The following is a 13,029-nucleotide window of genomic DNA, read 5'->3' on the forward strand; positions in this document are numbered from 1 at the left end:
AGAAGAAAGAAAAAGAAACACAATGATTGTGATTCCATTTCAGGAACATTCACCTGTGAAGGGGGAAGGGTTAGCTGGATGCTGGGCTATCTGGACCATTTTGATGGCAATGGGGAGGGCATAGGACCCTCTGCCAAGTGGGCTGCATGAACCAGAGAGGCCAATTGACATAAGGCCAGGGAAGGAGGAGGAAGGGATGGCAATGTTTCAAGAAGGGGAAGTGTTAAAGGCAAGGGGTTGGCATGGTGTGGCTCATCCAAAGGAGGTATAGTGACTCAGAGGTGACATCGATGCATGGGTACAACCCCCTCTCAGGGCACTGGGCCTCCCTGTCTGGTTCCAGCTCTCCATGGGGACAATACCAAATCCTGAATCCTTGCTACATCACTCTGCTCCGGGACCTCTCTCCCCAAGGCTCCCACCATACTGCCAGGGTCTAATCCACTCACACCTGTCTACACCAGCTGCCCTGGGCGACACTGCCTGCACCAGCACAGCCCACACATCATGTCCCCTGAGGTCCTCAGCTCCTGCCTTGGCTTTACCCTCTGACCTGCTGCCCCATCCTCCTTTGGGGCAGCCAGGGATGGTGGAGGCTGAAAGATCTGGGTTCAAATCCTAGCTCTACCACTTTCTAGCTGTGTGACTTCGTGAGCCGGTCACCTCACCTCTCTGTCACCCAGTCATTTGTGAGATGGAGATGATGATTCTCACCTCACTGAGCTCCCCTGAGCACTCAATGCAACAGTGTGTATAAAGTACCAGTACATGGTGGGGGCTCCAGATGGTGGCAGCTATGATCAATATCCTATCAGGATTGGCCTCATCATTATTTTAATAGGCAATCAAATGGCTCTTGTTTGTTGTTTTTATTATTAGTATTAGACATCGTATTATTAGCACCATTACTATTTGTTTCACACCCAACCCTTGTAGCCACGCACATGCGTGCATGCGTGCACACGCGCGCGCGCACACACACACGCACAGAGACACATCCTGCACTCAGTGATTTTGACCTCAAGATCCTCATCTGCCCAGGCCTTCAAGACTGGCATTGTGCCTCATCTCGGAAGAAGGTAGCAAGCCATCACAGCTATTCATAAACCCTTCTTCCTCAGCCACTACCTCGTGTGACCCTCCTGGGCCCCCTTCCCCCATTGTTCCCAAGCCCCCTGAGGGTCTATAAAAGTTGACGTCCACGCCATGACCACGCTCACACCCGGGAAGCAGGGCCATGCTACAGTGTCTTTGAACAGTCCTAGTGACGTCTCACCTGGCTGCAGCATCCTCCCAGCCCAGTTTTGAGGGGCCCTGCTCACACACCTGGCTGTGCACTTTCTCTAGTTCCTCCTTGCTGACTGACGTCTTAGCGTCCTCCATGGTCCCAAGAAGGAGCTGCACGTCTGACAAGAGCGCGTGGGTCCTCCTGAGATCCCTCCGAAGACGCTTCTCCACGTCAAAGTCCCGATGGCCAATCTGGAAGCCAAGAGAAGGCTCATGAGCTTAGATGCCAAAGTGGTTGCCAGGATCTGACATCTCTGAAGCCAGAGTCCCTGTGTTCAAATCCTGCCTCTGTCACTCATACACTGTGTGACTTTGTATGAGACCCATCTCTTCTCTGAACCTCAGTATCTTCATCTGCAAAATGGGAATGGCACCAACCACACAGGGCTACAGTGAAACTTAAACACATATTTAGCCTAACGCCTGGCACGGAGTAACGTACAATAAAGGATTTGCTATCATTACTGTTATCACAGCCTGTATGTACCCAGCCATTTCGACTCATCTTTTGCACCAAAGTTATCAATACAGCCTTCCCTCACCTCATCAGAGCCTGTCTCCAGGGTGCCCTCTGCTGGCAGGAGAGTGGTTACCCTTGAGGGGCAGTGACTGGACAGGTCATGAGAGGGAGTTACGTGAGCTATTAATGTCATTGGTGTGGGCGCTGCTTATATGAATGTGCTCAAGTTATGAAAATTCATTGAGCTTACATGTGGAATACAGTACACTTCTCTGCATGAATGTTACGCTTAGGCTGTACACTCAGGCTGCACACATGTTTCTCTATATGTATGTTATGCCTCAGGCTATATACATAGGATGTAGTGTGCCTCTTTACATGTATGTTAACGCCTCAGGCTGTACATGTGGGATACAGCATACTACCCTGCATGTACTTTACCCAAACCAGTTGCTGTCAAGACGCCTGCATGTATGTTACATTTTAGTAATACTGTGTTGTTACTCAAGGTCTAAATCAAGTTTTCTTGATCTCTTCAGCTGGTCTAGGAGTCCCTGGGTGGTGTGAAGAGTGAACTTGCCTGGTTGCTAACTGAAAGTTTGGAGGTTCAAGTCCACCTATAGGTGCCTCAGAAGAAAAGCCTGGTAATCTACTTCCAAAAGATCACAGCCACTGAAAACCCTGTGGAGTACAGTTCTACTCTGACAAACATGGGTTCGCCATGGATTGGAATCAACAGCAACTGGTAACCGATTGTTAGCTGGTCTCCTTAGCCAGTTTACAGACAAGCAAATGAGGCCATTTTCTGCAGTGAGACCTTACCCAGAAGTGAGCACATTCCTTCCCCCAGAATCCTGAATTTGTAGGCACCAGACTTCCAAGGTGACAACGGTCAAGTGTGTCCTGAAGAAACCATATTCTGTTCTTGGCACCAGAAGAGTGAGCTGAGGCCCCCTGACAACTCCCAGTCACAACAGTACAGGCTAAGACCAACCAGAAGAGGCATGGAATTCCACCGGGGCCAACACACAACACCAACAGCCAACGGCCTCCTCTAGAGAAAAGTGCTGACTTAAAAAGCAATGGCTTAGCGTCTCTGAAATAAACTAAGCCCCTTTCTCAGACTCTTCAGGAGACCAGAGGAAAGAACATGGCACCCATCATTGGACAGGGGCTCAGTTTCTACACACCTGGGCTGTATGTGTGCCTCTACACCAAGCACTAACCATTGCCCGAGATGCTCAGAATGCCCCTGGATATTCTGGAGAGAGCATGGGATTTAGAATGAGGTGGCCTAGGCTTTCAACCCTGGCTCACCACTTGCTGGCAGTAGGAACCTTGGCTGGGCCATGCTACCTCTCTGAGCCTGATTCTTCATCTATAAAGAGGAGGTTTTAAAAAATCCCTGTCCTCTGTGTTGAGATAAGACAAGGATCAGATGTGAGAATGGATCAGAAAGCACTTTGTAAGCCGTCCACGGCTTTACAAATACGAGGGAATATGGGTATTGTCTGATGACCTAGAACATATTTCTCCGCATCTTACATTACTATTTCTCTACCTCTGGTTCTGAGTTCTTAAAAAATTAGTTTTTTTTTTTTTTTTGCATAGTACCTCTTTGTTCACAGACGTATCTCTTAAATTATCAGATAGATAGATACCCCATATCCGTTACCGTCAAGTTGATTTCACTCATAGCAACCCTATAGGACAGAGTAGAACTGCCCTACAGGGTTTCCAAGGCTTTAAATCTTTATGGAAGCAGACTGTTACATCTTTTTCCAGCAGAGCAGCTGGTAGGTTCAAACTGCTGACCTTTCAGTAGCAGCCGAGTGCTTGACCACTGGCCCACCAGGGCTCATAGATAGATACATAGATGGATGGATGGATGGGTGGGGGGGTGGATGGAGCGATGAATGGAGGGAGGGAGGGAGGGCGGGAGGGAGGGAGGGAGGGAGGGAGGGATGGATGGACAGATAGAGAAAGGGACAGATGGTATATATATATATATACACACATACAAACCAAACCTGTTGCTGTTAAGTTGATTTCGACTCATAGTGAGCCTATAGGACAGAGTAGAACTGTCCCATAGGGTTTCCAAGGCTGTAAATCTTTATGGAAACAGACTGCCACATCTTTCTCCTGTAGAGCAGCTGGTGGGCTCAAACCACTGACCTTTCAGTTAGCAGCTGAGTGCTTAACCACTGACCCACCAGGGCCTGTTTGTAGGTTTGTAGGTAGGTAGGTAGGTGGGTGGGTAGAAGGGAGGGAGGGAGGGAGGAAGGGAAGGTGGGTGGGTGGGTAGGTAGGTAGGAAGGTAGGTAGGTAGATAGCTGGATGGATGGATAGAGAAAGACGGTATACATATATAGTGAGCCTATAGGCCACAGTAGAGCTGCCCTATAGGGTTTCCAAGGTACAGCTGCTGGATTCAAACTGTCAACTTTTTGGTTAGCAGCTGAGCCCTTAACACTGCACCAACAGGGCTCTATATGTGTGTGTGTGTGTGTGTGTGTGTGTGTGTGTGTGTGTGTGTATAATATGTGAATGATTAGCTAAGCTGAGGGCTGGGCATTGTGCCAGTCCCTTTGTCACATTATTGCATTTAATTCCTGTCACAAGCTCTTAAAAATAGACATTATTATTATAGCCTTTATAAAAGTAGTAATAGCTTACATTTATAGAGAGCTTTCTAAGTGTCAGGCACTATATTACATACTTTATGTATATGATCGCATTCAATCCTCATACTAAATCTATGAGGCATGTAGTGTTATGATTCCCATTTTACAGATGATGAAACCAATGCTTACAGAGGTTAAGTAACTTGCCCAAGATCACACAGCTAATAAGTGGCAGAGTTGGGATATGAACCTAACTCTTCTGACTGGAAAAAGGTAGTATTAGAAAAATATACCATGGGAGAGGTATGTTTTTCTCTTTAATTAAAAAAAAAAAAAAAAAGCACATGAAAGTATCACCTAGCTCCAGCTGGGAATGGGGTCCAGAAAGAGTCTTAGGAGATAAGTAGGAAGTAGCTAGGTAAAAAGGAGTCCTGGTGGTGCAATGGTTAAGCACTCAGCTACTAACTGAAAGATTGTTGGTTTGAATCCACCTAGTGCCCTGTGGGAGAAAAGACCTGGCAATCTGCTTCCATAAATATTACAGCCTAGGAAATTCTGATGGCATAGTGATCAAGTGCTACAGCTATTAACCAAGAGGTCGGCAGTTCAAATCCACCAGGCGCTCCTTGGAAACTCTACAGGGCAGTTCTACTCTGTCCTATAGGGTCGCTTTGAGTCAGAATTGACTTGATGGCAGTGGGTTTGGTTTTTTTTTGAGCAAACCCTATGGGGCAGTTCTACTGTGTAAAACATGGGGTCACTATGAGTCAAAATTGAATCAATGGTACCCAATAATAACAAACGCTAGGTGAAGAGTCATGGGAAGGGCACTGTAGGTATAAGGCACTGCACAAGCAAAGGGAGAGGTAAGAAACAGCCTGGTATATGCATTTCTGGGTGATTGGCACGAAGGATAAAACATGGGTAGTGGGGGAGTTCACAAAGCTGAGGAAGTTACCTGGGGCCAGTTCACGTCCTAGGAGCTGTGAAGTATATAGTGTCATGGAGAAACAGAGGTACAGCTAAGAAAACTGATACATAAAGGGTTAATAATATGCCCAAGGTCATACTGTTACAAAATGGTAGTGCAGGGATTTGAACCCAGGCAGCTCAGCTCTAGAGTGCAAGTCCCTAACCACTGTACCATGGTGCCTAGTAGAACTGTTACCTGAACCCAGATTTACCAGAGTCCAGGTTTTTTTTTTTTTTTTTTTACCTTGATTACATTCAAGCAGCATGCTTTGTACCTTCCTTATTTTTGTGCCAGCTCTTGCTCCGCACACATCCTAAAGTGTATGCAGAGCACTTTAATTCTCCTTTGGGGCATGTTGGCACCAGGGAGATTCCCTGATGTTAGCATTGGACGTGTATAAGAGTGGCTCAGATTCTATCATCTTCACTCCAGAAACACTCTAAAAATGCTGTCATCATCTCCCCTTCATAATGAATTGCTACAGAGAAGGAGGGGAAACACACACACACACAACACCTCATTAGGTTAATGGGAAATAAATGTCATTCTGCAAGTTTGCATTCTACAGAACAAAAGATTCAAAATTGGCTAAAGCTGGTGAATAATTAACTGAGAAATTTAACGATGTTTAGGGTTGTTGTGGAAGACTATATTCAAACCTCAATTGTTTAACCATTTATCATAAAAGCAAATTCTTCGGAGTGGCTGTTAAATATCTGTTGCCAAAGAACTCCCTGGGAACTTTCAAAATATGATCTAAAAATATTGTTAGGAATCATCCAGCCACTTCATGGAAGAGGAACTTGAGGCTCGGAGGAAGAATGTGTGTTGCTGAAGGCCGCCTGGTAAATTATTGGCAGAGCTGGACTTCCTCACAATTTGATGTAAAAAGGTGGTCCACAAAACATGGTTCTAGATAACTAGAGCTCACTACTTTTAAGAAGCATGGTGTTAGATTTTTTTAAACTGAAGATTTTTGAATAACATAGACATATTTTCAAATGCACGTTGGCCCATTAACTAGCTAGATAGTCTTGGGCAAGTTGTTTTACCTCCTTGAGCTCCATTTTCTTCATTTATATGAAGGAAACAAGGATATCGATCCCATAGCATTATTGTGAAAATTAAATGAAGTATGTTATCAAAAATTATGATTAAATATGTATCTTCAAATTTATGGGTAACCAGTAAAAGAATAGAAATATGATTTGTAGCCTCTGAGTCAGCAGTAGAACAAAAAAGGACATAGAAAATATTACCAACCTATCCAGAAGTAGGAAAAGAATAAAGAATCAAATTAAGGGGACAGTAAAATAACAATATATCTGCCACTACAATAAATATAAATGAATTAAAATCTCTATGAAAAGTTACAGATTAAAAGATTGAATTAAAAATTACCCAGTGGCTCAAAAGAAACACATGAACACACACACACACACACACACACACACTTGGAAAAGTTGAAACTGAAGGGATAGAAAAAGGTCTTCCAGGAACACTGAGGAAAATAAATCAGGCAAAAATCATTCATAGAGATGAGGGACATCATAAATAATCAAAAGAATGATCCACCAAGAATAGAAAGCAGTAATAAACTTGGATGCACCTAAAATACAATTTCAAAATACAAAAAGAAAAGACTATAACAGAACTATGAACAGAACTTGGCAAAACCATAATCACGGTAGGAATACAGCAGGGCTTGCTCAGAAACAGGTAGGTCAACAGACAAAATGAAAGTTAAAAGGAAGTTTTGTTTTGTGTAATGATATTTGCCAACCTTATATTGTTTGTGCTTTTATATTTGAATATAATATTTAAGTCAAAATTAACAAGCTTGGTCCCTTTGCCCTGTATAGAATCCCAGGCCAATAAATAACTACATTATTTTCAGATCACTTGGATCATTTAATAAACTCAGCCATGAACTGGGACAACAATGAGATATCAAACATTTCATAGGAAAAAAAAAAAAAGACAGTATGCATTCTACCATGTGATATATCTATCATGCCATTAAAGTAGAAATTGACAGTAAAAAAAAATTACTCCAAAGAATCCCAGATGTTTATAAACTTAAAAATCAATTCCTAAGTCACTTATAGGTTAAAGGAGAAAATCACAAAGAATATGACAAAATGGTTCACATCTAAGGATGACACTAAGCAGCAGTTCAAGGTAAAAGTATTACCTTAAATGGACTTAAAAAATATTTTAAATGAAATAGTAAGTACTGAAAATGAGTTAAAATTTTCAACACCAAAACTAAAAGAGGAACAAAAGAGTAAACCAAAGAAAAGAAGAAGGAAAAAGAAACAAAGACAAAGTATAAGACAAAGAAACAGAACAGGAGCTGGTTGTTTGGAAGGCTAGATAAATCTCTAGCAAGACTGAACAACAACAAACAAATGTCATAATTAAACATTACTGTGATCGAAAAGGAAACAGCTCCAAATTCAGTGGAATTTTAAAAATCCCATGGAAAAACTTTATGTCAAACTACTGGAAAAGAAACATATTAGCTACTAAAACTGACTCAATAAGGAAGAGAATTTTGGAATTTGTGTTCAATTAAAAAAAAATTACAAAAATTGGATACAGTAACCAAATATCTACCCTATCCTCTAATAGAAACTAAACTCAAATGGGTTTACAGGCAAGTTGCACTAAATCTTCAAAAACTACAAGAACCAAATTTTATAAAAAAATTGTTTCAAAAACAGTTGTAAACTCGTTTTTGGAGATTAGTATAAAAATGGACAAAGACAGTATGAGAAAAGAAAACTACAAGCTAATTTTTGACCATGGCTTCAAAAAATCTAAATAAAATATCAGTTCAATAGAGCAGTATATTAAGAGGGAAAAGCATTAGGATATGCTGTTATATCCAAAATATATATATTAATGAGACAAGTCATAGGATTATCAACAATTTCAGAAGAAGCATCTGATAATATTCAATGGCCAAACCTTATCTTAAAAAAAAATTAGAAAATTGCAAATCGAAGACTGACTTAACCTGATTAAGGTTACTTATTAAACGCACACTGCAAATATCATGCATCTGAAGAGCTTTTCCTGTTAACATCAGGGACGAGGAAAGGACACCCGCTACTTCCTCTATGATTCAATTTTATATTGGAGACCCAAGACAATGAAGTAAGGTAAGAAAAAGAAACGAGGCCTAGAAATTGAAAACGGAAAAGGCAAAGCTATTCTTATTTCCAGATAACAAGACTAGTCTATGGAGCAAATCTAAAAGAATATACAGGCAAGACATGAAAAATAGTCAAGTGTTCAGCCAGTTTGCTGGATACAAGGTCTAGATACAATAATCATAGCATTCTTATGTGCCACAGTGATGAAATAAAAAATGGAACAGAGAAAAGTATTCTATTCATAATAGCTGCTGCAACTACAAGGTCCCTAGAAATATATCTAACAAAAAAAGTTAAAAACTTTTCTGGGAAAAAAAAATATTACTGAAAGCCATTAGTAGAGAGACATGGCACATACATGGATACAGTGGTTCCATATGTCATGGTTCCCAACTAACTTGTAAATCAATGGATTTCCAATGAAAATCACATCCGATTTTGTTACTGAATCATGCTAGGAAGATTAAAGGATCAAGAATAGACAATTTTGAAGGCAAGTGAACTTGGGTAACCTGTCCTCCAAGATATCAAAACCCAGCAATTTTTATGTTGCAGGAATAAACAGACAAACCAAAGAACTGAATGGGGAGTCCACAAACACACTTATGGCAAGTATAGAAAAAGATTATTCATAAAATAATACAAAGGTTACTCACCTTGGGGAAAAACATGGATTCCTACCTCACACTATATACCAGAATAAAATCTAGATAGGTTAAAAACTTAAAAATCTCAAAAAGAAAACTTGGTAATTTTTAAGAAAGGTGGTAAAGTACCTTTGATCTCTAGTTAAGGAAATACATCCTAAACAAGATATGAAAGCACAAACCATAAAAAATGATCGACTGGATAGTAACCTTAGGGGGTTAGTGAGTTTACGTTAATGGAGCAGGAACAACTCAGATAAAGAGGGTGAGAACAGTTGCACAACTCAAAGAATGTAATCAATGTCACTGAACTGTACATGCAGAAATGGTTAGATTGGTTTATGTTTTGCTGTGTATATTCGACAACAAAAATAAAATAAGATTGATTGATAGGTCTATGTTACAAAAAAAAAATCAAAAGCACCTTTTATTAAATGAAGGACATTGTAAACAAAGTGAAAGGATTATCCATAGAGTAGGAGCTATTTGCAAAATATACAACCAAAAACGGATTAGATAAAGAAAAAAGCATTAGCCACTTGTATAAATTAGGATCATGAATAAAAAAAAATAAGCTATAAGAAAAAAGGTGAAAGCAGAGACTCCATATAAGCAAATCACATAAAACCATAATAAACATGTGAAAAATGCACACTCTCACCTGTGATGCCCAATGAGTGGCAAAAATTTACAAATGTCACGTGTTGGTGGGGATGTAGAGAAGCAAAACCTGATACATTACTACTGAAAGTGTAAATAGCCTCAATCACTTTGGGAAACAATTTGGGCAATACCTAAAAATTTCAAACATGTACGTTCCTAAACAAAAAACTACGCAAGCAAAAAAAAAAAAAAAGCATTTCATTGATTCCATCTCACGGCAACCCTATGTGTTGCAGAGTAGAACTTCTCCATAAGGTTTTCTTGGCTGTAATCTATATGGAAGCAGGTCACCAGGCCTTTCTTCTGTGGCACTGCGGGGTAGGTCGGAACTACCAACCTTCAGTTTAGTAGTCCAGTGCAAACCATTTACACCACCCAGGGACTTTGTACATTCCTAAAACCAAATCTGTTGCCATCAAGTTGATTCCGACCCATGGCGACCGTAAAACTGCCCCATAGGGTTTCCAAGGAGCGACTGCAGATTTGAATTGCCGACATTTTGGTTAGCAGCCGTAACTCTTAACCACTATGCCACCAGGGTTTCCTTTACCTTCCTAGGAACCAGCAATTCCTCTTGTAGATATATACCCTTGAGAAACACTTGACCATGTGCATGGTGAGACGTATGTAAGAATATGTACTGCAGTTTAGTGTTAGAGTGGAAGCAACTAAGTAGCCATCAATAGAAGAATGGGATTTAAAAACAATTAAATACTGTATAGTAGTAAAATGAATGAACTAGAGCTCCCTGTATCAACACGGACTACTCAGAAACATAGTATTAAAGGAGACAAAGCAGAGTGCAGAATCATATGTAATGTACGTAGTTCAAGTTTAAGTACACGTACAAGGGCATTACACGCTCCGACCTCAGGACAATGATTATCTCTGGGGAGGGAAGGAAGGAAAGAGGGAAGGCAAGGAGGAAGAGAGGGCAGTGAGATTAGGAAGGGACACCAAGGGGCCACTGACTGTTGTTTCAATGTTTTGTTTCCTTAAAAACATCTGAATGAAATATGGCAAACTGTTAATTTATGCGATCCCTGGGTGTTTGGTACATGACTGTCAATTATATTATTTGCTACGCTTTTCCATATGTTTGGAAAACGTCATCATAAAAAAACATTTTAAAATTATGCTATGTGATAATGCATTAAAAGTCTCTAGCTCGGTGACTAACACAAAGTTGGTATTTTAGTATAGATCTCAAGTCCCTTTTCTTTAAACGCACAACTTCTTTTATGTTAGCAGTACGTATAAAAACCTTTCTATATTGGGTTACCTATTTTGTTTTCTCAAATGGACTATGCTGAATATATTGCAACCTTCTCCCAATGAGTCCAGACTTTCATTCTGGAATCAGGGATTGGACTGTGCTCTCACGCCCAATGTTAAAGGAACAACCTCAACTGCCCCAATTTGCTCAGCTGAAAAATGAGAAAACCTGGAGAAGGAAGGAGATATAGCTCTCCTGGATTCTGCTTCCAGCCTCCCTCTCCACTACTGTGATACTGCTCCAGCATTCATTCATTTAAGCATTTAAAAAAACAAACAAACCCACGAGCACCTATTTGCTGAACGTGTGGCCACTCTCTATGACCATTTAAAGGGGCCGCTTTCCTCTGTGAATAAAGTGAATGACTTTTGGAGAAGGATATTGATAGCAAGAGTATTATAAATTAACAGACCATAAGCAAATACATGAAATATATTCCAGGACACTTTAAGAAAAATTGTAGGTCTCCAGCAGTGGGATTTTTTCATAGCAGTAGGCATTAAACAAACAAACAAACAAACACCCGTTGCCATCAAGTCAATTCTAACTCAGAGCAACCCTATAGGACAGGGCAGAACTGCCCCATGGAGTTTCCAAGAAGCACCTGGTGGATTCGAACTGCCAACCTTTTGGTTACCAGACATAGCTCTTAACCACTACGCCACCAGGGTTTCTGGGCTCTAGCATAGGCAGAGAAAAATATTTGGGGGACAGAGGAATGTTTCCTCCTAATGCCAAACTCAGAAGCTAGCTCTGTGCTCTCTGGCTGCTTTAGATCCCCCAGGGGACATTTAGCAAGGTCTGTAGATATTTCTTGTTATCTATCACAACTGTTTGGGGGTTGTTACTGGCATCTCATGGATAAAGGCCAGGGATGCTGCTCAACTTCCCCAGTGCACAGGAGAGCCCCCAGCACAAAGAATGATCTTGTACAAAATGTCAAGAGTGCTGCTGTTGAGAAAGAACCCTGGTGGACAGTGATGGCAAGAACCCAAGGCTCTGTTCTCCAGAAGCTCAGAGCAGTTAACCAGCTTACCCAAAGCTATGTCACCCAAAGCCATGTTTATAGAAGTGGCCCACTGGTTGCCATTGACCTCATGTATACAGAGCATAGGACTGTGCTCCATAGAGTTTTCAAGGCTGTGGCCTTTGCAGATCGCCAGGCCTCTCTTCTGAGGCACCTCTGAGTGGGTTTGAACTGCCAACCTTTAGGTTAGCAGTCGAGCACTTAACTGTTTGCACCATCCAGGCACTCCTACATGATCTAAAGCTAGATTTGACTGATTCCGAGCCTGGCTGGCCCTTTGCTGCCTCTAGCAAAAGTTTTGTTCTCATGGTGCCAGCCCTGAGCTCAGAGGCCATTCACATTCACCCCCATTAAAGTGAGGGCTGTCTACACTCTCCCTGACAGCTGCCAACCCTGTCTGTAGCTCCTGGCTGGGGCAACTGTTATTTGCTTGGGTTCTTCCAAGAACTGAGATCTTTGCCGACATCCACAGGTCTCCTTTGAATGGCCAGTGAGTCTGAGCAGGGACCTAGTTGGTGTGAAGCAGGCAGTTGTAGGGAGCAGGGGGTGGCCAGCTGAAAGCCAGTTCCTAGCCTTTTCTGATGAGAGGGATGCTCCCCTTCCAGCTAACCTCCCCATGAATCCGTCTGTCTAACAGGCTCAGAGGCACAGTGAGCACAAGCGTGTCTTCCCCACGTCTGCTGGTGTCTTCCTCCTTACCTGATCACAGAGGGTTCCAATCAAGCCTTCCAAGTCTTGCTTCTCATGGAGGACCATCTGCTTCTCCTCATATTCTTGCTCTAGCTGCATTTCCAGCTGACGGAGCTGTAGGTACAAAGGGAGAGGCATGTACAAGGTGAATGGACTCCACTGCACACACCAAACAGCAGGGACCCTTGAGGAGGCTATGGGGCTGCTGGCCCCTTGCC

General features: G+C 41.9%; 1 protein-coding gene across 1 annotated transcript in view; it reads right to left on the reverse strand.

The window, feature by feature from the left end:
- The window catches only part of MYO18B (myosin XVIIIB), a 327,968-nt gene that overhangs the window by 121,337 nt on the left and 193,602 nt on the right, over window positions 1-13,029 (reverse strand). The window contains exons 33-34 of the mRNA XM_049865475.1: window positions 12,821-12,925; window positions 1,327-1,479 (exon numbers count right to left, since the gene is read on the reverse strand). Of these exons, the coding sequence (XP_049721432.1) occupies window positions 1,327-1,479; window positions 12,821-12,925 (258 nt within the window). The remainder of the gene's footprint in view (window positions 1-1,326; window positions 1,480-12,820; window positions 12,926-13,029) is intronic.

The sequence above is a fragment of the Elephas maximus genome, chromosome 22 (assembly GCF_024166365.1).
Source record: "Elephas maximus indicus isolate mEleMax1 chromosome 22, mEleMax1 primary haplotype, whole genome shotgun sequence".
NCBI lineage: Eukaryota > Metazoa > Chordata > Mammalia > Proboscidea > Elephantidae > Elephas > Elephas maximus.